General features: G+C 45.7%; 1 protein-coding gene across 12 annotated transcripts in view; it reads left to right on the top strand.

The window, feature by feature from the left end:
• The first annotated feature begins 259 nt into the window (after positions 1 to 259).
• LOC123842425 (zinc finger protein 345-like) overlaps positions 260 to 26,607 on the top strand; it is a 38,588-nt gene continuing 12,240 nt past the window's right edge. For 3 of the 12 annotated variants that reach the window (XR_010407952.1, XR_010407951.1, XR_010407950.1), the window contains exons 1-5: positions 787 to 1,083; positions 3,135 to 3,261; positions 7,195 to 7,783; positions 18,238 to 18,485; positions 20,907 to 20,970. Coding sequence is in view for 9 of the 12 variants with exons in the window: in XM_064580203.1 (XP_064436273.1) it covers positions 1,006 to 1,083; positions 3,135 to 3,261; positions 7,195 to 9,512 (2,523 nt within the window). In the remaining 3 variants the exon portion in view is untranslated. The other 9 variants (XM_064580205.1, XM_064580206.1, XM_064580210.1 and 6 more) reach the window with 9 other exon arrangements.

The raw sequence follows: 26,607 nt of genomic DNA, 5'->3' as shown, positions 1-26,607 counted from the left end.
GTGCTTCCCTTTTTCCCTTCATACTCGCTTGCGGTTGGCCACAGTGTACTTACCCGGACTTGAAATTCCTCTGTTCCTGAAGAAATTTACACTTAAGGTTGACAGTACTATGCCTCAGTGTTTTCAAGAATGACAAAAGTCACATTTTGATGTTAAAAAGCCTCCCAATGTGCAGGCACATGGTCTAGCACGGTGACATCTCTGTTTGATTCTATCTTTTCCTAGACGTGTGGCGCCTTCTAGAAGGTCTCTGAGGTGGTAAGTACCTTTAGCTTTTCCTGACGTGTGAGGAGACCTATGCTCTGGACCTCCGGGGTGGACGACGCCCCTCCTGAGACCGCCAGAGCTCCGGGAGCCGCCCCACCCGGAAGAGCCCGGCCCGCGGACGCGGCGAGCAGCCAATGAGGGAACAGCACACGGCGTTTCCAGGCGAGCGCAAGCCCCGGGGGCGGGACTTCCGGTCTCATCCGCCAGGAGGTCTCTCTGCCTCAGGTTGGGTCTGTTTGTCCCGTAAGCTGCCGGAGCGCGCGTCAGGCTCCGGTGACCGGCCGTGAAGACGCGAGGGGAGGCGCTGTCCTCGCCGCACGCGGTCGAGTCCGGGTGTCCGCCCACCTCCGGCCTCGCTCGGCCCAGCGAGTCCGATGGCGGCGGCCGCGCGCAGGGGCCCGGCTCCGGTAAGCGTCGTCCCCGCACCCAGACCCCCGCGGCCCAGGCCCCGGCGTCCGGGACAGGCGGGCGGCGGCGGGCGGGGGCCCCATGCGGGAGCGGGCTCCGGGCCGAGGGCGGCCGGGGCCGAGGCGGGAGGGGGCCGCGCCAGCGGCGGGCAACAGCAGCTCGCCGTCCTTCCTGTCGGGAGCGCAGTGCCGCGCGGCCGTGAGGCCCGTCCCCTCGCTGCCCGAGAAGCCCGTCTCTCCTGGCGGGCGTGAGGTGGGCTCGGCCGGGTGTGAATAGGCGTTCTCCGGCCGCCAGAGGGGAGAGCCCGCCGCGGGGCTAAGCGAGGAGGCAATGGCAGGAGTCGGTGGCACTGTCCGCGGACTGCTGCTCGGCCCGCCTCGGATGTCGGAGGACTGGTGGACTCCTGGGGTACGTTCTGAGAAGGGCTACGGCAAAGGGTGGGTGTTGCAGGTGAGGAGAGAAGGGGGAGCGAGGGAGGCCCCGGGGCTTCGGGTCCGTGACCCTAAGAACGAAGCAAGAGCGGACAGTTATTTTACCCGCACGAACGGGTTTCTGTGGAGACGGAAGAGAAGTGCAGTTTGGAACGGAGAAGCGGAGTCCAAGCAGTAGGTCGGCGCGGAGGGCAAGAGGGGTGGTCTTTTTTCAGGGGAAAGGGGTGAAGTCGGGAAGGTGTTGTAAACGTAAGTCCCCTGGAGGCAACGGGAAGTGCTGGTACAGTGGCTTCTCATTGGCTGAGCCGTTGGGTGGGGCGCTCAGGACAGACTGTCTTTTTGGGTCTGTGCTTGTGAAGAAGTATCCCCATATAAGGTCAAGTCCGTCTCTGTGGGTTGCGTCTGCAGTTGATCACTGGCAGTGCCTGAGAGCTCCCTGTGCCTCAACCTCCCGACTCCATTTCCGTGAGGTTTCCCATCACTGATTTTCACAGGTCCTGGCAGCTGAAGGGACGGAAGCGCCCATCAGCCTGATGGAAGTTAGCAGTCGGTTGCGTATCCTTGGGGATGTCCTACCTTGTTTTGACATTGTTAAGCGACTTAGATGTTCGGAGAAGTGTGAGTGATGGTGCCAAGTGGGCAGCTGGACAAGATGTTTTGGGAAACTGGGGGAAGGTTTCAGGATGGAGGGTTTGAAAAGTGATGGCTGCTGTGTGGCCCGGGTGGAGATCTGGATCACAACTAGGAAGGGAATGCAGAGTATCATGGTAATACTGCTAGTAGGTCAGAGGGTCCTAGTAAAGTCTGCTGAAGAGTGGTTTTCTTCCTCAGCATGTGCTTGGGGTTGCTGGGCATTGTGAACACAGGTGAAGGAGAGAGAATGATCTGGCAGAAACATGGGCAAGCCTTCCCTGGGATGATGGGACAAGAGGTAGCTGAGGACAACTAGGAGTTTTGTGGGGTTTGTTTTGTTTTTTAATTTCTTTGTTTAAGTAGGCTCCATTCCCAGTGTGGAGCCCAGCATGAGTCTTGAACGCATGACTCTGAGATCAAGACCTGTGCTGAGATCAAGAGTCAGATGCTGAACCCAGTAAGCCACCCAGGCGGCCCCTCCTACGAGTATTTGAGAGGTTGGGGATTCTCTTTATTTAGTATTGTAGGGCTTCACCAGAATCTTGTGGTCAGCTCTTACGGTGTCTGCGGTATTGCAAAGTCTTGCCGCTGGGAAAGTTCTGGGGCAGATGTCATTTGTGGTTCGCTTTGCCTGGCAAGGAGACCTTTAGCGCTCGGGTTTTCACAAAGGTTCAGTGGAGAGTGGTGGGTTCTGATTGTTGAGGGACAGTATGGGTGGCACAGAAGTAAAAGAGGGTCTATGAGTACTCTAAGCTGACATGTGGTTGTGAGTGTCTGTTATTGAAGGGAAGATTACAGGCAGGTGAGGAGGGCTTCTCAGCAGCATTTGAGGCTTTCCCTCATTTGGGATCCCTGAGAGTCCTGGGATGGGACTGGAACCTGTTTGAGTTTGTCAAACATCCTTTGGATGTCATGTGACAAGCACAAGTGTGAGTCAAGGGAGGATCCTTTGGTGTGGGGAGGAAGGTGTGGGAGTTCATCTGTGGGGCCTGAAGACGTGAGAGTGGTACAGTCTACAGAATCCTGTACACATGGAGGGGAAGTGTGAGCTAAAGGCCTCAGCGCCCAGGTACTGAAGACTTCCGGGTAAAGCAGGGCCTATAATTGGCTGTCTTGAGGGCACAACTGGGAGACTCCATGGGAATGTCGGGGCAGAGGGATGGGACCTTGCAGGCCAAACCCAGAGCTTAGAGTGCATCCGTGTGTCCCCCTGCCTGTTACTGCTGAGGACTGAACACAGTGATTGATGGGAAGGTGAGAGGAGAGCAGCATTAGAGGCACCAGGACCTGGTATTTATTCTGAGGTGGGGAGACTGGGGTGGATGTGGGGGGGGATTGGATTATGTGTTCTCAGAGAGAGAACGTTCATGGTTTCATTTGTCCTTTTCATGAAAGGGTGGTGTGACCTTTGAGGACATTGCCGTGTACTTCTCCTGGAAGGAGTGGAGGCTTCTTGATGAGACTCAGAGACGGCTCTACCACCATGTGATGCTGGAGAACTTTACACTTATATCCTCACTGGGTAAGGCCCTCAGCCTCCCCTTTGACCTGGACTAGACTCTGTACTCCCGAGTCCCCCCTCTGCATTTTCCAGGATGGGTTAGTCCTTCTCTCATGTGGACTGTGGGCACTGCTTGCTTCCCCAGCTTTCTGGTTAGTTGCTTTTGTTGCTAGCTCTGAGTTGTTGCTGTGCCCTTTTCTCTGCCCTGCAGCTCCCAGTACCCTCTGTGCTGAGCCCTGATTGGATAAGATTAGAGGTCAGTGGTCATGCCGTGAGGCTGATGGATCGCACCTTGCTTGCCCTCTCCCTGGCTGGGTCCATGTGTTCAGATCCATGACTTCTCGATGGCCTAGGTCTTGACCCTTCTCTTAGGTGACATTTCCTTGTGCCTTCCTGTGCCTGAAATTGGAGGCATTGGTATGGTCACCGCTTTAGTGGACTGTGGTCTAGTTCTCAAGAATGTCCTGTATGGATCTTTTGGTTTTAGTAGTTAAAGATTTTATTCATTTATTTGTCAGAGAGAGAGCAAGAGAGAGCAGCAGGCAGAGGGAGAAGCAGGCTCCTCGCTGGGCGGGGAGCCCGAAGTGGGACTCAATCCCAGGACCCTGGGATCATGACCTGAGCCGGAGGCAGACGCTTAACCGACTGAGTCACCCAGGCGTCCCTGTATGGTTCTTTCTGTAATGTTTACATCTCTTCTTCTGCCTGCCCTCCTCCTTCAGGTTTGTTAGGTATGATTGACAAATCAAATTATTATTATTGAAAGTATTACATAATGATTTCATGTACTTAAACATTATGAAATTAGTACCAAAATGAAGTTAATCAACAGAACCATTCTTGGCATAGTTACCTTTGTTGTTGGTGGTGGTGAGAAAGCTTAATATCTACCCTCTTAGCAAATTTCAGCTCTACAAAATGCAGTATTAACTGTAGTCAACATGCTGTAATAGTTCCTCAGAACTCAATCATCATGTAAATGAAAGTGTGTATCCCTGACCACCATCTGCCTGCCTCTTCATGTGCACAGGCACTCTCTCAGTCTCTCTCTCACAAATAAGTCTTTAAAATAAAAAAAAAGATATCCATGTAAATAATGCCATACACTATTTGTCTTTTATGTGTGATGATTTCACTTAGCATAATGTTTTCCAAGTTTCCTCCATGTTGTGGCAAGTGGCAATGTTGCCTTTTTATGACTGAGTTTTCATGCATGTGCGTGTTTACTGGACTTTTTTTTTTTTTTTTTAAGATATATTTATTTATTTATTTGTTAGAGCACGCACAAGCAGGGGGAGTGACAGGCAGAGGGAGAAGCAGGATCCCCGCTGAGCAAGGATCCTCATGTGGGGCTAGGTCCCAGGACGCTAGGATTATGACCTGAGCTGAAGGCAGATGCTTAACCGACTGAGCCACCCAGGCGTCCCGTGTTTCCAAAATGTTCTTTGTCACCTTACTATTTTGCTTAAGAGTTAAAAAAACTTTTTTCTAGTGATCTCTACACCCCGTGTGGGGCTGGAGCTCAGGACTCCTGTGATCAAGTGTCGCATGCTCTACCTACTGAGCCTGCCAGCACCCCCCCTCCCCCCGCCCCGCCCTGCCCCAGATGTTCTTTGTAACTCTAAACCCTGACACACACTTAAAGAGGTTGCTATATTTTGGCTATTGTGAACAGTACTGCAGTGGACAGGGACGTGAGGATAGTTTGCGGAGATACTGATTTTTGTGCATTGGGATACACACATAGCTGGTATTGGCAATGGTGGAACATATGGTCGTCTGTTTTTAACTTTTTGTGTGCCCTCCCTAATGTGTTCCATCATGACTTCTGAAATTGATATGCCCAGCAACAGTATTCAGGGGTTCGCTTTTCTCCACATCCTCACCAACCTGTCTTGTCTTTTTGGTAATAGCCATTGTAAGAACTACGAGGTGATACCTAGTGGTGTTGGTTTTCATTTCTGTGATGATCAGGGATTGTGAGCTCGAGTTGGGCACTTGAACGTCTCCTTTTCAGTCTTTTGTGTGTTTCTTTGGCTCTGCTGCAACTTTTCCATTTGGTATAGTCCTACTTGTTGGCTTTTGCTTTCGTTATATATGCTTTGGGTGTCCTATTCAAAAAATCATTGCCAGGAGTAGGGTTAAAGAGGGTTTTCCTGGGCGCCTGGGTGGCTCAGTTGGTTAAGCGACTGCCTTCGGCTCAGGTCATGATCCTGGAGTCCCGGGATCGAGTCCCGCATCAGGCTCCCTGCTCAGCAGTGGTCTGCTTCTCCCTCTTGACCTTTTCCCCTCTCGTGCTCTTTGTCTCTCATTCTCTCTCAAATAAATAAATAAAATCTTAAAAAAAAAAAAAAAGAAAGAGGCTTTTCCCTCTGTTTTTGCTGGGAGTTTTAGGGTTTCAGGTCATAAGTTTCTGTCTTTAATCAATTACACGTACGTTTCAAGGATGTTGTAAGATGGGGATCCACTCTTATTGTTTATTCATTTGGATACTCCGATTTCCCAGCAGTAGTAGAAAGAGGTTATTTCTTCCCCAGTGTCGTTTCTTGGCATAACTGTCAAAGAGTAGTTGACTGTGTATGTGTGGCTGTCCTTATGGGCTTGTCCTTCCATTCCGTTGTTCTATTTTTATGCCAGTACCCAATTGTTTTGAATTGTCTAGCTTTGTGATCTAGTTTGAAATCAGAAATGTGCTGCTTAAAGATTTGATCTTCTTTCTGAAGATGGCTTTGGCTTTAGGCTTTGGTTGACTTGGTGGCAAATGTTCCCGTGTCCTCCGAGGAGCAGGAAGCTGGAGGCTCTGCTGAGCAGGGACTGCAGTCGCACCCACCCTGTGGCAGATGGAGGTAGCCCCAGGCCTTATTTCGCACCCGTCCCCACATGTCTCTGCTAATAGCAGTCTCCAGCCGTCTTTTCTGTGTGCTTGGGCCCTCTTTTATGCTCCACTGTGTACTAGTCCGTCTTAATTGGACGGTTGAGCCCTCGGAGGCTAATGTCATTCATGGACAGCTGTTGTGTTGATTTTTCTTGGGGTTAAGGATGGTATCTCCCATTCTACCTTCCTGCTGATAACAGTTCCATAGGACATTTTTCTGTGTCCATCGTGTCCTGAGTAGCTCTAGGACACTGCTGGCGGTCGACTTGGCCTGTTTTCCTACAGCATTTCTATCTTCCTGGTATCCTGTAGTTGCTCAGCTGCGGCTTACAGGGAGGAGTGCCTTGTGTATCAAAGCATGGACATGCTCCAGACATGACCAGGTGGCGTCATAGGGAGCCTGTTTCTCATGAATGTTAGCTGGCAATGGTGTGCTATCAGGCCTGTGTTTGATCATACTGGGCAGTATGTTTGTTTGTTCAGCCAGAGTTTGGTGCCATTGCCGATGGCCACACCCCGTTTCTGTCTTTCCTTCCTCGTTGTTGACATTTTTTTGTCAAATGGATTCTACTCCTTTGGTAATTCCGTGAATTCCAGTACAGGGATAATCCCTGCATCTCAGGTGTCCACATCTCACCCATTTCTGTCACTGCTCTTTCTGCGTACCTCAACATTCACCCCCAAACATTTTGAAATGAGATATTCACGTGTCCTTAAACTGACCTTGACTGCAGTCAATTTCGTGTGATTGGATTGTGCTGCCCCCGTCTACTCAGCCAAACACCAGCAGCACAAACGGTCCTACACAAACCTTTGTGTAGGCAGAAAACAAGTTGTAGACCGTGGCTCTCTTCCTTGTGTCATACCCTAGTTTTTTGTCCTTCTGGTGTGCTCTCCATAATACTTTGACCACTCGGGCCCAGTAATGCACGTCGGCCACTCCTTCAGTTGAATTTCATCTCCTGTGTGTGGAAAAGCATGCTATACGGTCCTGCCTGGATGAGTCGGGTGCATGTATGTGATGGCTCACCCCCTCGCTATAGTCAACACAAATTTCACCAGCGCTTCTTTGCCTTCAGGTTGTTGCTGTGGAGCAGAGGATGAGGAGGCACCCTTTGCCCAGAGCACTTCTGTAGGCGTGTCACAGACCAGGACGCCCAAGGCAGCTCAGTCTTCCCGGAAGACCCACCCCTGTGAGATGTGTGGTCCAGTCTTGAGAGGCATTTTCCACTTGGCTGCGCACCAGGGAAAAGAAAACAGCCAGAGACTGTTGAGGTGTGGGGCCTGTGGGAAACGATTTTATTTCATTACTGACTTCAGAAAACATGAGAAACAGCACATGGGAGAGAAACCCTTCAGAAGCCGTGTGGACAGGGCCTCTGTTGTGAAGAGCTGGGGATTCCATGGTGCAGGAAAGCCCCTTACCTGTGGAGAAGTTCAGAAGGACTTCCTGTCTGGCTCGGGGCATCTGCAGCAAGAGGCCACTCGTACTGGGGAGAAGCCACACACGATCACCCAGTGCAGGGCAACTTTACAAAGCAGAAAAAGTCATGACCCCTGGGGAGAATGCAAGAACGCCTTTGGTCCCAAACACACACATAGTCAGGACCAGGGTGTCCACCTTGGAAGACAGTCCTTTGTGTGCAGTGAATGCGGGAAAGCATTCAGGTACAAATCTTTATTTGCCATACACCAGAGATACCATACTGGAAAAACATACGAGTTTGGTCAATGTGGAAAATCCCTTAGGCAGACACCAACCCTGAATGAACATGGAAAGACTCACAGTGCATCCAGACAGTACACGTGCAGCAAATGTGGGAAATCCTTAGGCCCTAAATCTGTCCTCATTGATCCCCAGGGATGGCACAGTGGGGTGAAGAGTTATGTTTGCAGTGGTTGTGCAAAAGCTGTGAGCTGTAGCTCAGTGTTGATTACTCATAGGGTTGAGTCTGGAGAAGGGTTTTATAAGTGTCGTGGCTGTGCAAAATCTTTTCCCTCTATGTCTGCCCTCTCACATCATCAGAGATCTCATGCAGGGAAAAGACGGTATGAGTGCAGTGATTGTGGGAAATCTTTTACCAGTAATTCTGCCCTCCGTTCTCACCAGAGAGTTCACACTGGTCAAAAGCCCTATAAATGCAATGAATGTGAGAAATCTTTTGCTGGTAGTTCTGCCCTACGTTATCACCAATCAATTCATAGTGGAGTAAGGCCTTATGTGTGCAGTGAATGTGGGAAATCTTTTGCTGGTAGTTTTATCTTACGTTATCACCAGAGAGTTCACACTGGAGAAAGGCCTTACGAGTGCAGTGAATGTGGCAAATCCTTCATCCGAAAAACAAGCCTCAATGTACACATAAAGGTTCACTCAGGTGAAAGGCCTTATGAGTGTAATGAATGTGGGAAAAATTTTACTGCTAGTTCTGCCCTTCGTCATCATCTGAGAGTTCACACTGGAGAACGGCCTTTTGAGTGCTGTGAATGTGGGAAATCTTACACTGCTCGTTCTGCCCTCCGTTCTCACCAGAGACTTCATACTGGGGAAAGGCCTTATGAGTGCAGAGAATGTGGGAAATCTTTTACTTTTAGTTCTGCCCTGTCTTCTCACCGGAGACTTCATACTGGACAAAGGCCTTATGAGTGCTGTGAATGTGGGAAATCTTACACTGCTAGTTCTACCCTCCGTTCTCATCAGAGACTTCACACTGGAGAACGTCCTTATGAGTGCCGTGAATGTGGGAAATCTTTTACCAGTAGTTCTGCCCTCCGTTATCACCAGAGACTTCACACTGGACAAAAGCCGTATAAGTGCAGTGAATGTGGCAAATCTTTTATCACTAGTAATCAACATCGTGCTCACCAGAGAGTTCACAGTGGAGAGAGGCCTTATGAGTGCCCTGAATGTGGCAAATCCTTTCCCCGAAAAGGTAGTCTCAGTGTACACAAAATGGTTCACTCAGGTGACCGGCCTTATGAGTGTAATGTATGTGCCAAATCATTTATTGCTAGTTCTGCCCTCCGTCGTCACCAGAGAGTTCACACTGGAGAAAGGCCTTATGAGTGTAATGAATGTGGGAAATCATTTACTGCTAGTTCTGCCCTCCGTTATCACCAGAGACTTCACACTGGACAAAAGCCTTATAAGTGCAGTGAATGTGGCAAATCTTTTATCACTAGTAATCAACATCGTGCTCACCAAACTGTTCACAGTGGAGAGAGGCCTTATGAATGCAGTGAATGTGGTAAATCCTTTCCCCGAAAAGATAGCCTCAGTGTACACAAAAAGGTTCACTCAGGTAAACGGCCTTATGAGTGTACTGAATGTGGGAAATCATTTACTGCTAGTTCTGCCCTCCATCGTCACCAGAGACTTCACACTGGAGAAAGGCCTTAGAGTGCCGTGAATGTGGGAAATCTTTTATCAGTCATAATGGTTTTAGATACCATTGCAGTCTTCACACTGCAGGAAGGATTTAGCATAGCACAGAAGGTGATACTTCCTTAGTATAGTTTAGGCTGGAGGACAACCTCTGAGGCAGCCACCTACCTGACTCGAACGTGGTTCACCTGAATGTCCACCGTGGAGTGACTTCCCATAAATTCCAGCTATTTTCAGAAAAACTCAGAACCTGCATTGTGCTCTCTGGTGTGCATGCAGTCATTGCAAGATGGAAGCCCCTGTCAGTGTCTGGCAGATGTCCTTTCACCTCTGCCACCTGGCGGTTCCCAATAGTGTGCATAAGTCACCACCCCAACATGGTTAATGATGCCGACCTGTCTGCTTTCTCATGTGCGCATCTAAATTATGGGTAATTGGCAGGCGAGAATTCTACCACTGAACCACCAATGCCTGGCTAAATTATGGGTAATTGGAACTCCTCATTCTGTTCTAAGTTAGGACATAAATGTGACCCAGTGTTGGTCCACAGTGGGTGATCTGAGTTCTGGGTGGTGACTTGCACAGGAAGACTAAATCCCATGGGGATGTTGTTGGTCTCGTGATGCTTTGATGACTATTTGCAACTCCCAGGTCACCACACAGGAATTGTGTGTCACGTGTTGCTCTGGTTGATGCATTAGTAAACGCCATCTTGGTTTAGTTACCTTTAATCTTGTACGTTGTGTGCACTCTAGGGGGTGGTTTGAAAGCAGGATTGGGCTCTCCCAACATGAGGGAACGAGTAGATTGCGCATCCCAGACTTGCTGTGTCTGAGAGGATAATTGCAAATAAATAAAAAATACGGACATACATATATACATAAATAATCCAGCTTCTGTGCTAATTTGCAGTATAACCCAAGACCTTTGTGATGGGCTGAATTGTTCACAGTCTCAGATGTGTCAGAGAAGAGTGAGTCATGGAATCAACTAGGGAGCTGGACAGCAACGTTTGGGAAACTGGGGGAAGGTTTCAGGATGGAGGGTTTGAAAAGTGATGGCTGCTGTGTGGCCCGGGTGGAGATCTGGATCACAATTAGGAAGGGAATGCAGAGTGTAACAGCAATGCCCCTAGTAGGTCAAGTATCCTACTAAGAGGTGCGGAAGAGTGGTTCTCTTGCGTGACATGTGGTTGTGGTTGATGGGCATTGTCAACATGAGTGAAGGAGAGAGAAAGATCTGGCAGATGATGGCCAAGGTTCCTTGGGATGATTGGAAGAGATGGGTGAGGACATCTAAGATGGAGACAAGGTGACAGTGAGGCTGGGGCTGCTCTCTGTTCCGCGTTCTAGGGCTTCACCAGAATCTTGGTCAGCTTTTATGGTGTCTGGGGTGTTTCAGAGTTTTCTGCTAGAAAATGTCTGGGGAAAATGTCATTTGTGGTTCGCTGTGCCTGGCAAGGAGACCCTTAGGGCTGGGGTTTTCACAAAGGTTCAGTAGAGGATGGTTGGTTCCCGATGGTGGAGGGACAGAATGGGCAGCAGAGAAGTAGAAGAGGGTCTGTGAGTATCCGAAGTTGACAGTGGTTGTGAGTGTCTGTTGTTGAAGGGAGGATTACAGGCAGGTGAGGAGGGCTTCTCAGCAGCATTTGGGGCTTTCCCTCATTTGGGATCCCTGAGAGTCCTGGGGTGGGACTGGAACCTGTTTGAGTTTGTCAAACATCCTTTGGATGTCATGTGACAAGCACAAGTGTGAGTCAAGGGAGGATCCTTTGGTGTGGGGAGGAAGGTGTGGGAGTTCATCTGTGGGGCCTGAAGACGTGAGAGTGGTACAGTCTACAGAATCCTGTACACATGGAGGGGAAGTGTGAGCTAAAGGCCTCAGCGCCCAGGTACTGAAGACTTCCGGGTAAAGCAGGGCCTATAATTGGCTGTCTTGAGGGCACAACTGGGAGACTCCATGGGAATATCGTGGCAGAGGGATGGGACCTTGCAGGCCAAACCCAGAGCTTAGAGTGCATCTCCCTGTCCCCCTGCCTGTTACTGCTGATTACTGAATGCAGTGATGGATGGGAAGGTGAGAGGAGAGCAGCATTAGAGGCACCAGGACCTGGTATTTATTCTGAGGTGGGGAGACTGGGGTGGATGTTTGGGGGGTTGTATTATGTGTTTTCAGATAAAAAATGTTCATGGTTTCATCTGTCCCTTTCATGAAAGGGTGGTGTGACCTTTGAGGACATTTCCTACACTTTTCCTATCATCATTCATTTCATAGATGGCCCAGTAGAGAAAACTGTTATGTTTGCAGTGGATGTGAAAAATCTCTTATCCATAGCTCAGTGTTGATTACTAATAGGGTTCAACTTGGGGAAAGGCCTTGTAAGTGTAGTGACTATGCCAGATCTTTTACCTCTTTGTCTGCCCCCTATGCCCCCCATTATCATTGGAGATCTCAGAGCGGGGAAATTCCGTATGTCTGCAGTGAATGTTGGAAGTCTTTTATCGCCAGGACTGGCTTCTTTTCTCACTAGAGTTTACACTGGGTAAAGGTCTTATGTGTTCAGTGACTGTGGAAGATCCTTTCTCCAGAGAAACAATCTCATTGTACACCTAAAACTTTACTGAGGTGAACGACCTTTTAAGTGTAATGTTTGTGGGAAATGTGTTAGTTTTTTTATAGATTTATTTATTTATTTTATAGAGGGAGAGAACATTGAGGCGAGGGCCAAATGGAGAGAATCTTCAAGCTGTCACCTGCTGAGCTTGGGGCCGGAATTGGAGCTTGATCCCATGGCCCATGAGATCATGACCTGAGCTGAAATAAAGAGTTGGACACTTAACAAATTGAGCCACCAAGGTGCCCCAGATATGAGAAATCTTTTAAGTAGATGGCAACATTCATTCACCACCAGAGAATTTACACAAGAGAAAGGTGTATGAGTGCAACAAATGTGGGAAATCTCTTATTGGTCATACTGCTCTTAATTATCATCAAAGAGTTCACACTCGAGAAGGGCGTTAGAAGTGCTGGGGATGTAGAAAATCTTTCAGCCAAAGCTCCAGTCTCATTAAACCACAAAGTATATAGTTGATCAAGTCCTTATGAGTGATATTATAAACTGAATCTTTATGTTCACTAAAATTCATATGTTAAATTCCTATCCTCTACTGCGATAGGGTTAGGAATTAAGGTGATGTCTTTGGGAGGGAATTGCAATTAGAATGTGGCATGAGTGTGGAGCCCTCATGAATGCGATTATTGTCCTCAGAAGAGTTCTGAGAGAGCTTGCTTCCTCTATATATCATGTAAGGACTATTTTTGAAGATCATCTATAAATAAGGATCTCACCAGACACAGAACCAGACCCTATAAGGACTGTTCTGCCAGATATCCAGCCTCCACGACTGAGAAATAAATTTGTGTTTTTATAAGCCACCTAGTTTATGATTTTTTAGAGCAGCCTGAGGTAAGACAAATGTGAAGAATATAGGTAATTGTTTAGCCAAAGATACAGTTTCAGAAAAATCAGAATTCACACCGAATTGTAAGGTCTCATGAGTGAGGTGAATGACACCATTCCTTTATCCAGTCATCTGTCTTCATTCCACACTGGAGAGTTTACATTGCAGAAAGGCTTTAAAATAGCACAGAAGGTGATATTTCCTTGCTTTGTAAAATTACAGTGGGGGAGAACCTTTGTGAGGCAGCCAACTTCCTGAATTTAACTTTATTCACCTGAATGTCTACGGTGGAGTGACTTCCCGTAAGTTCCAGCTATTTGGGGAAGGTTTAGATGCCGCATTGTGCTTTCTGATGTTTGCAGAGTCCTTGCTAGATTGAAGTCACTGACCATTTCTGTGGCAGAAGTCATTTAACTCCTGCCACCTGGCAGGTCCCAATAATGTACATCAGTCACCACCTCAACATACTTAAGGATGCTGAGCTCTGTGGTTTGTCACTGTTGATGGAAATTATGGGCAACTGGAACTTCTCATTGCCATCTAAGTTAAGGCATGGATGTGACCCAGTATTTATCATGTGACCTGAGTTCTGGGTGGTGTCTTGCGGAGAAAGACTAAATTTCTTAGGAATACTGTTGGTCTTTTGATGCCCAACTGGTCAGGTGGGGCAGGGCCTCGCCCAGAAGTAGGGGATGAGGGTAGGGTTCTGCACAGCAACCTGGTAAGGTCTTTTCCTTTGCAGACCCAATTGTGAGTGTGGTCACATCTTAGTGGGGACAGTGAGAAACGGGTTGAGCCATGTGGGGAGCAGGGGCGGCATGCCAGCCGACCACCATGCCAGGTGGGAGGGCAAGGGTGGTGCATGGGGACTGGAGTAGACACCTGGAGGGAGGTAGCACACCTGGGGATGCGGTTTAGGTGGGACCCTATGGGATGAGTTTCCTTTCTTCCTCTGGAGATGGATTTCCCACCATGGGTCCCCAGGGCAATCCCCTGCTTAGGGCTCCAGCTACTCTTTCCCCAGTAGTCCCCTGAGGGACACATCACAAACCATGTGGCCTGGAGGCGATGGCATGTACAAAAGATACTCAGTTCTTTTGAGCCAATTAGGGACTCAGTCTCCATAGGGATTATATTTTTCAAAATACATTGTGAAGAGATAAATTAATAACAGGAAATGAACCACAGATCCAGAAGGCTTAGAGAACACTACGCAGGATACATGCCAAAAAAAAAAAAACAAAAACCCACATGTAGGCATATTATTTTCAATTTCTTGAAATTATGAAGGTTTTGTTTTGTTTTTTAAGATTTTATTTATTTGACAGAGATAGCGAGAGCAGGAACACAAGCAGGGGGAGTGGGAGAGGGAGAAGCAGGCCTCCTGCGGAGCAGAGAGCCTGATGCGGGGCTCGATCCCAGGACCCTGGGATCATGACCTGAGCTGAAGGCAGACACTTAACGACTGAGCCACCTAGGTGCCCCGAAATTTCGAAGTTTTGAAAGAAGCCTGAGGGAAAAAATACCTTAGCTCCAGAAGAATACTAAGACTTAAATCCATCCTCTTAGTAACCATGCAAGCAAGAGGGGAGAGGAGTTAAATTTTTAAAGTGTTGAGAGAAAAACTGATCGGGTTAGAATTCTGTTCATTGCAAAATTATCCTTCAACAGTTCAGGGCAAACAGCCTTTCTGAAAGAAAAACTAGGGAATTTGTTGCCAGTAAACCTGCCATCAGTCCATTTGGGATGATATAACAAAATACTAGAGACCCAGGTAATTTATATAAAGATAAACATTTATTTCTCACAGTTCTGGAGACTGGGAAGTCCAAGATCAAGGTGCCAGCATGGGTGAGTTCTCTGGTCAAGATCCTCCTCCTAGTTCGTAGTTTGCTTTTCTTTCTGTGTCCTTCCATGATTGAAGAATTTAGGGATCTTGGTGGAACCTTTTTTTTTTTCCCCAAAAAAACCTTTTTTTTTTTTGAGGGAGAGAGAGAGAGCGCATGCACACACAAGCTGGGGGAGGGGCAGAGGGAGAGGGAGAATCAGACTCCCTGCTGAGCGGGGAGCCCCACACCAGAGCTCGATCCCAGGACCCCGAGACCATGACCTGAGCCAAAGGCAGATGCTTAACTGAATGAGCCACCCAGGCGCCCCAGTGGAACTTTTATTTATTTATTTATTTATTTATTTATTTATTTATTTATTTATTTATTTATTTATTTTAAGATTTTATTTTATTTATTTGACAGAGAGAGACACAGCGAGAGGGGGAACACAAGCAGGGGGAGTGGGAGAGGGAGAAGCAGGCTTCCCGCGGAACAGGGAGCCCGACAAGGGGCTCGATCCCAGGACCCTGGGATCATGACCTTAGCCGAAGGCAGACGCTTAACGACAGCCACCCAGGCGCCCCCCTCAGTGGAAGTTTTACAAAAGCAGTAGCCCATTCATGAGGATTACAACCTCATGACCTAAGCATCTCCCAAATTTGCACCTCTTAATATCATATTTTGGGGTTAGGTCTTCATCATGTGAATTTCTGGGAAGGGGATGACCATGAGCTCTTCCATGCAAGAATTGTTAAGAGAACTTCTTTAGAGATAAGGAAAATTATATAGGTCAGAAACTTGGATATACATAAAGAAAGAAAGAGCATTGCAGGAGGAATAAGTCAAGGTCAAGTGAATATTTTTTATTATTTAAAAAGTTTTATTTATTAGAGAAAGTGGAATGAGGGAAGTAGAGGAAGAGAGAGAATCTCACGCAGACTCCCTGCTTAATGCTGAGCCTGATGCGGGGCTCAATCTCAGGACCCTGAGATCATGACCTGAGGTGACATCAAGAGTCAGACGCTTAACTGAGCCACCCAGGTGCCCTGTTGTTATTTTTAATTTTAAGTAGGCTCCACACCAAACATGGGGCTTTAACTGATGACCATGAGATTAAGAGTTGCATGCTCTCCTGAGCCAAACAGGTGCCCCAAAAGTATTATTTTTTGTAATTCTTAATTGATCTAACAATAATTTTTTCCCAATAGTAACACCAACAATATATTCTGTTATTTATGTTTATCTTAATGTGTGTGTGTGCTCTTATTATGCTTTTATATTCGTGGAATGAATGACATCAATGATACAAGGGACGGGAGGGAGGAATTGAGATTATTTTGTTATTATAAGGTACTCACATTATCCATGAAGTGGTATAGTGTTTGAAAGTAGATTTGGATTAGTTGTCAGTGTTTATTGAAAACTCTAGGACAACCAATTAAAAAAGTAAAAGTATAACTGATATGCTAAGAAACAAAATCATAAAATGCTCAAAGCCACAAAGAGCAGGAAGAGACTGGAAGACAAACTGGAACAACAAAAAAGGTGACAAATAGAAATTAGTAACAAATATGGTATATATTAATCTTAACTATATCAATAATCACTTTTTTAAAAAAGATTTTATTTGAGAGAGAGAGCACAAGACGTGGGAGGGTCAGAGGGAGAAGCAGAGATGTTGCACTCAATCCTGGGACTCCAGCATCATGACCTGAGCCGAAGGCAGATGCTTAACCAACTGAGCAACGCAGGCGCCCCTCAATAATCATTTTGAATGGCAAAAAACTAATAAAAGATTTTCAGAGTGGGCCCCAAACCAAGATCCTACTATGTATTATCTACAAAAACTGTGCGATAATTTTTACGCCTCTATGTTTGTAGTAATTTGTTAACAGGAACAATAAAAAGTAATAGAACAGATACGCAAAGAAATGAAGTAATTGAGAAAGACATAGAGCAAGTCAGTGAGGGCTCACTTCTTTATGAAGGTTCTCCCTGTGTGTGACATGGTAGGGTCAGTGTTGGTGAGTAAACTGCTTTATTTACTGTGGCTTCATTGCTTAACAGTATCCATTAACTCATCAGGCAAAAGTATAACTTTATATTGATATTTCATCATAAAATTATGCATGTATGACTGGGTCAGAAATGACCTTAAGATTATAGAGGGCAAAAGTCAATTAGTTGGTAACCTATTTAGCTAGTTGGAAAGCATTCCAGTCATTGTGTTTTAATGAAACACACCCTTTATCTGATTATAAAAGTTCTGTGAATGGGGAGGTATTGGAAGGATACAGCCTCATCACAGAATATTGCATGAAATTAACCTGATAAATATTTACAGGGTGTATAGAATTTTATAAATACGAAATCATACCCAAGAATATGAGGGTTTGGAATTAAACAAGCTTTTAAATTTCATTATTGGCATAGAAACACACAAAGATCAGTGGAACAGAATAGAGAACCCAGAAATAAAGTCGTGCATATATGGATTTGTCACTTTAGTTAGACAAACGAGCCAAGAATATACAATTCGGAAAGGTAGTCTCTTCAATAAATTATGTTGCCAAAACTGGGCAGTCACTTGCAAAAGACTGAATCTGGACCCCAGTCTTATACCATAAATGAAAATCAGCTCAAAATGGATGAAAGATTTGAATGTAAGACCTGAAACCATAAATCTCCTAGAAGAAAACGTGTGGGTGATCTCCTTGCCATTGGTCTTGATTTTTTGGATTTGACACCAAATATGTGGTCGTGACTATATAAGTGCAAACATTTGTCAAAAGTCAATAAATTGTATCTTTAAAATGGGTACACTTCATTGTTTTTAAATTGTGCTTCAATGAAGTGAGAACTAGCTTGCTTAAATGGTCACTAGGATCAACAGCCTAGCCTTCTTGTACAAAATGGGACACAGAGAGGTATACCTTTCTGTGGGAGAACAGGGAAAGGACTTCCCCAATGTCATTACAAGTTATGTCAGACCTGAGGCCAGAATGCAGGTAGCCTGACACCCAAGCAGGATTTCTTTCACACCCCTGTCTTCCACATAAAGACTGTGTCTAACTTCCCTGAATGACATGGGCACATCCCTCCGAAGACAGGCTCTGGGTCAGGGGCCAAAAGGCAGCTGTCCACTTTCACCTCCAGATGACCATGATACCTGAAGTGCTGGTTGACTTGTCCAGTAGTGTCTTGATAAGCTCTGCCTGCCAGAGTGGGGAGGAAGGAAAGTCATCCCCCAGGATTCTTTTACCTGGCCCCAGGGCTGGTCTCTGATCACTGAGAGACAGAGTCTTGAATATATTCAAGGATGTTGAGGTCTAAGGGGGCACCGAAAAGAGTCAGAAGAGTTCAAACATCCTCATTTCTAAAAGTTAGAATTTTTATTTTCTTTTGAATTATCAAGGAGAGAACCTCACCTTTTTTTTTTTTTTTTTTAAGATTTTATTTATTTGACAGCACAAGCAGGGGGAGCAGCAGAGGGAGAGGGAGAAGCAGGCTCCCCAGTGAGTCAGGAGCCCGATGTGGGGCTCCATCCCAGGACCTTGGAATCATGATCTGAGCCGAAGGCAGACGCTTAACCGACTGAGCCACCCAGGCACCCTGAGAACCTCACCTTTTAGATAAATTCTTCATGTTTTGTGACATCCTCAGAGGGAAGTGTGACCATGACACCCTCAGAGGGAAAAGTGAGTATGTGAAAGAACTTACAGGGTGAGGCTTCCGCTTGTCTTTGGAGGAAGTTAATAATTAGGTGGGTGCAAAGAATTAAATACTTTTGCGTGTGTCTATTTTCGCATAAAAACATGACACCAAACTTAAGTGGTTTCAAATAGCAAATGATGCATTAACTCACAGTTTTGGGTATCAGAAAACTACACCGGCTTCACTTGGGTAATCCTGCTCTTCACCGTCTCGGTGGAAATCACCTGAAGATGGGGGTGGGTGGGTTGGTTTGGGGGGTCTCGGATGACTTCACTCACATTTCTGTGCTGCCTTAGAGAGGGGTGGAAAGTTGGATTCAGCAGGAACTTTGAACTAGAGGACTTATATACCCATGGGCAGATTTCTTACATGGAAGTCCAGGGTGTATCAAGAAGCTCACAGAGAAGCTGCAGACTCTGTGTGTCTTGTTCTCAGAGATATAAAAAAAAAGTCACGGGCGCCTGGGTGGCTCAGTTGGTTGGGCGACTGCCTTCGGCTCAGGTCATGAGCCCGGAGTCCCGGGATCGAGTCCCGCATCGGGCTCCCTGCTCAGCAGGGAGTCTGCTTCTCCCTCTGACCCTCCCCCCTCTCGTGTGCTCTCTCTCTCATTCTCTCTCTCAAATAAATAAATAAAATCTTAAAAAAAAAAAAACAAAACAAAGTCACATCCACCAATTCTTTTAGTCAACAAGTCATCCAGTTTCAAGGTAAGGTGACACAGTAACTTTTCAGTGGGAGAAACCACAAGGAATTTGCTGTCTTCCTTAATACACCATGCACACCTACTGGGAGTTCTGGGGCAGTGGGGACACTGAGTATTGGCCGAAGAGCAGTGGGTAGGGAGACGAAAATAATCCTAATGTGATGCCACACTAAATGATGAAGATTGGAATTTATGAGAACGTTGAGGACGGGCAAGGGTTAGTGAAGCTATTGGGTAATAGGAAAGGGTTCTCAGAGGAAACACTGAAGACTCAAGGGCAGGCATCAGTTTCATCATACTTGCCTCTTCCTCTAGCATGCAAGGTCCATTCATGCAAAGGCTGTCTGTTCTGCCCCTGCTGCCACAGAGCTTCACACGGGGTGTCCTTTGTTCACTAAGTGTCAATGAGAAAAGATAAGCAGATATGAAAATGCACAAAAGTACAAATATATAGAATATTCCAGGAAGGTGAGTAGATCTCTGAAGCTGAACGTTTCTGGGCAAGGAGAGGGTCACTACGGGGTGAGGCTGTAGAGAGAAGCTTAACACTATGCCTTACTCTTTATAAAATAAATAGAATAACATATTCATAATTCTTCCAATTGTAAGATAAGATGTTCATAATAAAATATTACTTGTAAATGGGACAGCATATAATTACTATGGTTTTAGTCAGGAGTAAAACGTATTCAAATTGAGTAGTAGTTTTCACCGTGTTGTGTGATTTTCACAGAAATGTGACAGGCTCTGGCCAGCCTACCCAACCTCAGTTGATGCCCACTTCATCTTTCTGGTTGCAGACCCCACAGACCTAGGGACCAGCTTTGATTCATTCTTTTTTTTCACTCCCCACATCCAGTCCTACAGGACATCCTACTGGCCCTATCTTCAAAATATATCAGCAGTGTGAACACTTTCCATCATTCTCTCGACAACTAGCCTGGGCAGTGCCACCGTCTTCTTTTACCTGGCTTTCCTCATTGGTTGTCTGACTGTTCTACCTCTTCCTAACCTTCTCTGCAGTGTAGTCTCTACCTCCCGGTCAGCATGAACCTTTCAAAGTATAAATCGGATAGTGTCCCTATTTTGGTCAAACCCTATAACGGCTCCTATTTTATTTAGAGGAAATTCAAAATTCTTACAGAAACCTAGATGGCCTTACATTCCTTTCTCCCATGTTTGCCTCTGACCTCCTCCTTAAACTCCGCCCCACATCTAGTTCCATGTGCACTGGCACTTGGCTTTGCCTGAGACATGACACTGGCTGGTGTCTTTGTTTGGGTAAGAGATGCAACATATCTGCAGGGCTTAGTCCTTCCATCTTTTTTCAAATACTGCCTGCAGTAATCTTGTAAATGGTTCTCCATCACTACCCAGTTTATCTTGCTTCCTCCTTCATTCCCTTCTCATCCCTCGAACTCTTTTTTTCTTGCAAGGCACTTTTCATCTTACATTCAATATTTTATTTGTTATCGTCCGTCTTAACAATAACATTGGCTTGATAGAGGCAGGTTCTTCGCAAGTTTTTTTTTACCCTGGTCCCTCTCATATACCAAAAATAATGAGTGACGCTTCACCTGTGTCTGCTGAGGCAGGGAGTAAAAGTTTATCCACTTTCTCCAGTTTGTTTCTAACATTCCAACATTTCTAACATTCAGGCAATTTGTTCCTAATCAGTTCTTTCTTTTCTTCTCCCTTTCAGGCTGCCGTGGTGTAAAGTTATCAGAACTGAAAAATAATCACATTTTGGAAGCAAAATGCCTCAGGTTGGCAAGAAACAAAGCCCAACTTTGTTCTCAACTTCCTTCTCTCACTTCCTAGACCTCAATATCCTTGTCTCACCTGTCAGTTTTACCCGGTTTCTTCCAGGCATCTGAGGTGTGTTTCCTCTTGTCTGTTTCTCAGTCTCTATCTGTCTGCCTGTCTCTCTCTAATTGGTTAATCACTACAAATTGCTCCTACTAACTTTAAGTGATTTTCACATTTCATAATTGTTTTTCTGAGACAATTGCCACTCCCCAGACAGACACTCACTAAACTCACAAGTGAAATGATAATCACTAGTCAGCAAGGAGATGAGATCATATTGTCCCCAGCCTATATCTCGTGGATAAGGCTTGTGCTCTGCACTTTTGCTCAGACTGTGACCATGGCTACTTCTGTCCCAGCAAGAAAAGGTATTTGGTAAGTGGACCTTCTTTTTAGATAGATTTTTAGGAAAGTAGAATGTTTCTTTATAAAGCTCATAAGAAATATGGTGTGGACAGACATTTCTTCCTTCCCTCCCTCCACGGGTGAAATGGAACAAAGAAGAATACATGAAGTAGTGATATTTTCTGAGGGTTCCTGAGACATAGAGTCACCCCAGCCTTCCTGTCCCAGGGTTGCTTGACATCTCTTGCATGCCTTATCTGTCACAGCTCTGTCTGGAGTCCTCTCCCTGAGTGAACACACACACCCTCACAGCCCTCTGTCCTGCTTATATGGTCGGTGTGAGTGTGTTTAGCCCTTGGTTTCTGCTTAGCCACCTGGTGTCTGATAGCACCTAATACAAACATCTGTGGTGGGGGACGCCTGGGTGGCTCAGTCGTTAATGTCTGCCTTCGGCTCAGGTCATGATCCCAGGGTCCTGGGATCGAGTCCCGCATCAGGCTCCTTGCTTGGCAGGGAGCTTGCTTCTCCCACTACCTGCAGCTTCCTCTGCTTGTACTCTCTCTGCCTCTCTATCTCTCTGACAAATAAATAAAATATTTAAGGGGCACCTGGGTGGCTCAGTCGTTAAGCTAAGCTTCTGCCTTCGGCTCAGGTCATGATCCCAGGGTCCTGGGATCGAGCCCCGCATCGGGCTCTCTGCTCAGCGGGAGACCTGCTTCACCCTCTTCCATTCCCCCCTGCTTGTGTTCCCTCTCTCGTCTCTCTCTCTGTCAAAATAAATAAATAAAATCTTTAAAAGGAAAAAAAAAATAGTTTTGTTCTTGAACATGTATTAAACCAGGATGTAATGTGCATCAGGGGCAACCCACTACAGAGACAGTAAAGTCAGTAAGAACTCTCAACCTTTTATATGGTCCGGCAAATACAACCCAGGACGTACGTACATGTTCTTAAGATAAACAGCTGGACTTCAAGTAAGAGGACTTCACAGCACCATTTGTCACACAAAGTCCATTTTAAATTCACCTCAGAATGGCCTTTGGTGTTTGTTGATTGCTTTATCCTCAGGACAAATAGATTTCTCATATCTTTATGGAGGGATGGAATCTTGTAACTTGGATCCTGGCTCCTGCTGAAGTTAGGCTCCCAGCCTCCCTTGGAAACTAGGAGATGGTATCCTAGCTTCCTCCATGATTACATTTCAAAGAGATGCCCTTCTGGTCTTCAAGAAAAAGATTATGGGTTTTAAAGCTGCCAAGGGACTTACTTAATTAACTTTTATAAATATTTACATACATCTCAAAGGAAATAGGAAGAATTCACAATTAGAAGTTTTCTAAAGCAAATACTCTAAAAAAAGTGACGGATAGATGGAGTCTCTCTTTTTGCCTCAGAGAATTTTTTTTCTTTTTTGATTTGTATTTACCCTTACAAAACTCACTGCTAATTTGAACTTTAATGACCAAAAGATTTATTTGCATTTTCTAAGCATATTGGGTGAAGGTCCTTTCAAATGGAGAGAAAAGCCATAGGAATATCTGGATTGTGGAGGCCTCTGTGTGTGTGTGTGTGTGTGTGTGTGTGTGTGTGTGTGTGTGTAAGATAAAGCAGAGAAAGTAGTGATCATTTCTTCTGTTAGGTCTTGATAGATGAGAGACTTTGCAGAGGAGACATGATGGGTCACTGAGTGTTTATTTACCTAGGTGAAATGATCAGATTTCTTTAAAAACTTCAGTTGAAGTAAATTTATGTTATTGACTGTTACATTTCTCCACCAATAAACTTCAGTTTAAAATACTAAAGGAATATTTTGGAATTTTTTTATGAAATGAAAACAACTTTTAGAAAAATTTTGGGGCGCCTGGGTGGCTCAGTCATTAAGCGTCTGCCTTCGGCTCGGGTCATGATCCCAGGGTCCTGGGATTGAGTCCCACAGCGGGCTCTCTGCTCAGTGCGAAGCCTGCTTCTCCCTCTCCTACTCCCCCTGCTTGTGTTCCCTCTCTCGCTGTGTCTCTCTCTGTCAGATAAATAAATAAAATCTTTAAAAAATAAAAATAAATAAAAATTAAATAAAATCTTAAAATAATGTTTAGTCATTGAAAAATAATCTTATCTATCGCTAAATGTAGTTCTGTGATGTCTGCTTTAAAAAATTGATTTGAGGGGGGGCGCCTGGGTGGCTCAGTTGGTTAAGCGACTGCCTTCGGCTCAGGTCATGATCCTGGAGTCCCGGGATCGAGTCCCGCATCGGGCTCCCTGCTCGGCAGGGAGTCTCCTTCTCCCTCTGACCCTCCCCCCTCTCATGTGCTCTCTCATTCTCTCTCTCAAATAAATAAAAAATAAATAAATAAAATCTTTAAAAAAATTGATTTGAGGGGCACCTGGGTGGCTCAGTCGTTAAGTGTCTGCCTTCAGCTCAGGTCATGATCCCAGGGTCCTGGGACCGAGCCCCGCATCGGGCTCCCTGCTCCGCGGGAAGCCTGCTTCTCCCTCTCCCACTCCCCCTGCTTGTGTTCCCTCTCTCACTGTGCCTCTCTCTGTCAAATAAATAAATAAAAATCTTAAAAAAAAAAAGATTTAAAAAATTGATTTGAAAATTAATTTTGTTTTATTTTTTAATATTTAATTATGTATATTACTGTTTAATGGAAAAAATATGAAGCACATAATTGCCTAAATAGCACTTTTATCCAGTATACTTAGGTAACATGGATGCTATAAATGATAAATCATGGTGATTTAAGTTATATTTATTATTTCTTTTTTTTTTAATGATTTTATTTATTTATTTGAGACAGAGAGAATGAGAGAGAGAGAGCACATGAGAGGGGGGAGGGTCAGAGGGAGAAGCAGACTCCCTGCCGAGCAGGGAGCCCGATGCGGGACTCGATCCAGGGACTCCAGGATCATGACCTGAGCCGAAGGCAGTCGCTTAACCAACTGAGCCACCCAGGCGCCCCATATTTATTATTTCTAATAAACTCAATAGCAATATTATTTTCCATAGTAAGAGCTGTTTCTTTTCAATATTAGTCTGTATTCCAGTAGTAAATTGAGAATATGCATGATTTCCTGGAAGCTTTTTTTTTTAAGCTTTTACTTTGATGTTTTAATAGCTTTCACAGTCTAAGAGTTTTTAGTAAGTGCTCAGTGGCTTACCTAGATCGCATCTGAATGGTATGCCATTATTTCGAAATGTTGAATCTTTTTTTTTTTTAAAGATTTTATTTATTTATTTGACAGAGAGAGAGATAGCAAGAGCAGAAACACAAGCAGGGGGAGTGGGAGAGGGAGAAGCAGGCTTCCTGCTGAGCAGGGAGCCCGATGTGGACTCGATCCCAGGACCCTGGGATCATGACCTGAGCCAAAGGCAGACGCTTAACGACTGAACCACCCAGGCGCCCCTGAAATGTTGAATCTTTTCATTGTTTTCACAAATACTGACTTTGAAATCTGGCCTAATTCAAGATCCTCAAAATTATCTGTTCATGTATTGCATTTTTCAAAAGTACATATATTATGTGAGGGTTTTTTGTGCCTATGCACCATGTCTGTTAGAATCCAAAACTTGGGGTGCCTGGCTGGCTCAGTTGGTAGAGCATGCGACTCTTGATCTCACGAGTTTGAACCCCATGTTGTGTGTAGAGATTACTTAAATAAAATCTTTTTAAAAAACCCCACAAAGCTTCAGTTTGTCTAAGTGTAAACAAAGTTCCACTTAGTTTGGTTTTTCTCTTTTTTAAGATTTTATTTAGGGCGCCTGGGTGGCTCAGTTGGTTGAGCAACTGCCTTCGGCTCAGGTCATGATCCTGGAGTCCTGGGATCGAGTCCCGCATCGGGCTCCCTGCTCGGCAGGGAGTCTGCTTCTCCCTCTGACCCTCCTCCCTCTCATTCTCTCTGTCTCAAATAAATAAAAAAATAAAAAATCTTAAAAAAAAAGATTTTATTTGAGAGAGAGAGAAAGAAAGAGGGTGGGGAGGGGCAGAGGGAGAGGGAGAAGCAGGCTCTCCACTGAGCAGGGAGTCCAATGCAAGGCTCAATCCCAAGTCCATGGGATCATGAACTGAGCCGAAGCAGACACTTAACCGTTTGAACCATCCAGGCACCCCTGAAGGATTGGTTTTTGAAACTCTCAGAATCACTTTTCTTTTCCTCAAATGTGTTGTAGGTTCTAGCTGTGATAGAGAAACAGGGTCTGAATGACACCCTGCACAGTGGAGAGCCGATTATGTATGGGGTTAAGAGAGGAGGCAGGGACCCAGAAGCAGGCTACTGCAATTTAGTCCAGGTGAATTGGTTGTTGAACCGGATGGTGGCTGTAGAAGTGAGAGAAGTGATTGGATTCTGGGTCCATTTTTTAAAAAGGGCCAAGTAGACTTTTGGATATTGTAGGTGAGGGAGAGAAAGGAAGAGTCAGAAAGGACCCCAGGCATTTTGGTCCTAGCAGCTGAAGCAATGGAAGCTCCATCAACTAGGATGGTGAAGTTGGTGGGTAGTTACTTTTCACTGGGACTATCAGGAGTTTTGATAGTTAAGAATCTATAATGTTTCAGAGAATGGTGAATGAAGTCATCAAGTAGGCAGCTGGACACACAGGACTGGAGATCTGGGGAGCAGTTCAAGAGGGAGATGTTCGAAAGTGGTGGCTATGGTGTGGACCAGGATGCAGCGTTGGATTGCATGGAGGAGGGGGAATTCATGTTATGGTGTTGATGTTCTTAATAGGTTAGGAAGATGGTGAAGAGGACTGAGTCTATTGCTCAGGCACATGGTTGAGGTTGGTGGGCACACAAAAATGAAGGGAGGATTATCTGGCAGGTGACCAAGGCTTCCGTGGGATGAGTGGACATGAGATGGCTGTGGAGGCATGGGAGTAATTGAGACAAGATGACACTGAGGCCAGGCTCCTGCTTATTCACAACTGTACAGAATCAGCATAATTTTGGGGTGAGCTTTGGTGGGGCCTGGGGTTTTTCAGTCTTGCGGGTGGTTAAGATCTGGAGTAAAAGTTGTCATCTATGAGAGCCACTATACCTGGCAGGGGGATCAGTGGTGTCGGGATTTTTTTAAAAAAGATTTTATTTATTTATTTGAGAGAGAGAGTGAACACAAGCAGGGGGAGCAGCAGCAAGAGAGGGAGAAGCAGACTCCCCACTGAGGAGGGAGCCCAATGCGGGGCTCGATTCCAGGATCCTGAGATCATGACCTGAGCTGAAGGTAGATGCTTAACTATCTGAGCCACCCAGGTC

This window comes from Mirounga angustirostris, unplaced genomic scaffold (assembly GCF_029215605.1).
Source record: "Mirounga angustirostris isolate CCGP_5_RB_7025 unplaced genomic scaffold, mMirAng1.0.hap1 SCAF_16, whole genome shotgun sequence".
Classification (NCBI taxonomy): domain Eukaryota; kingdom Metazoa; phylum Chordata; class Mammalia; order Carnivora; family Phocidae; genus Mirounga; species Mirounga angustirostris.
Note: the sequence above shows the minus strand (reverse complement) of the source record. Positions and strands in the feature narration are given on the sequence as shown.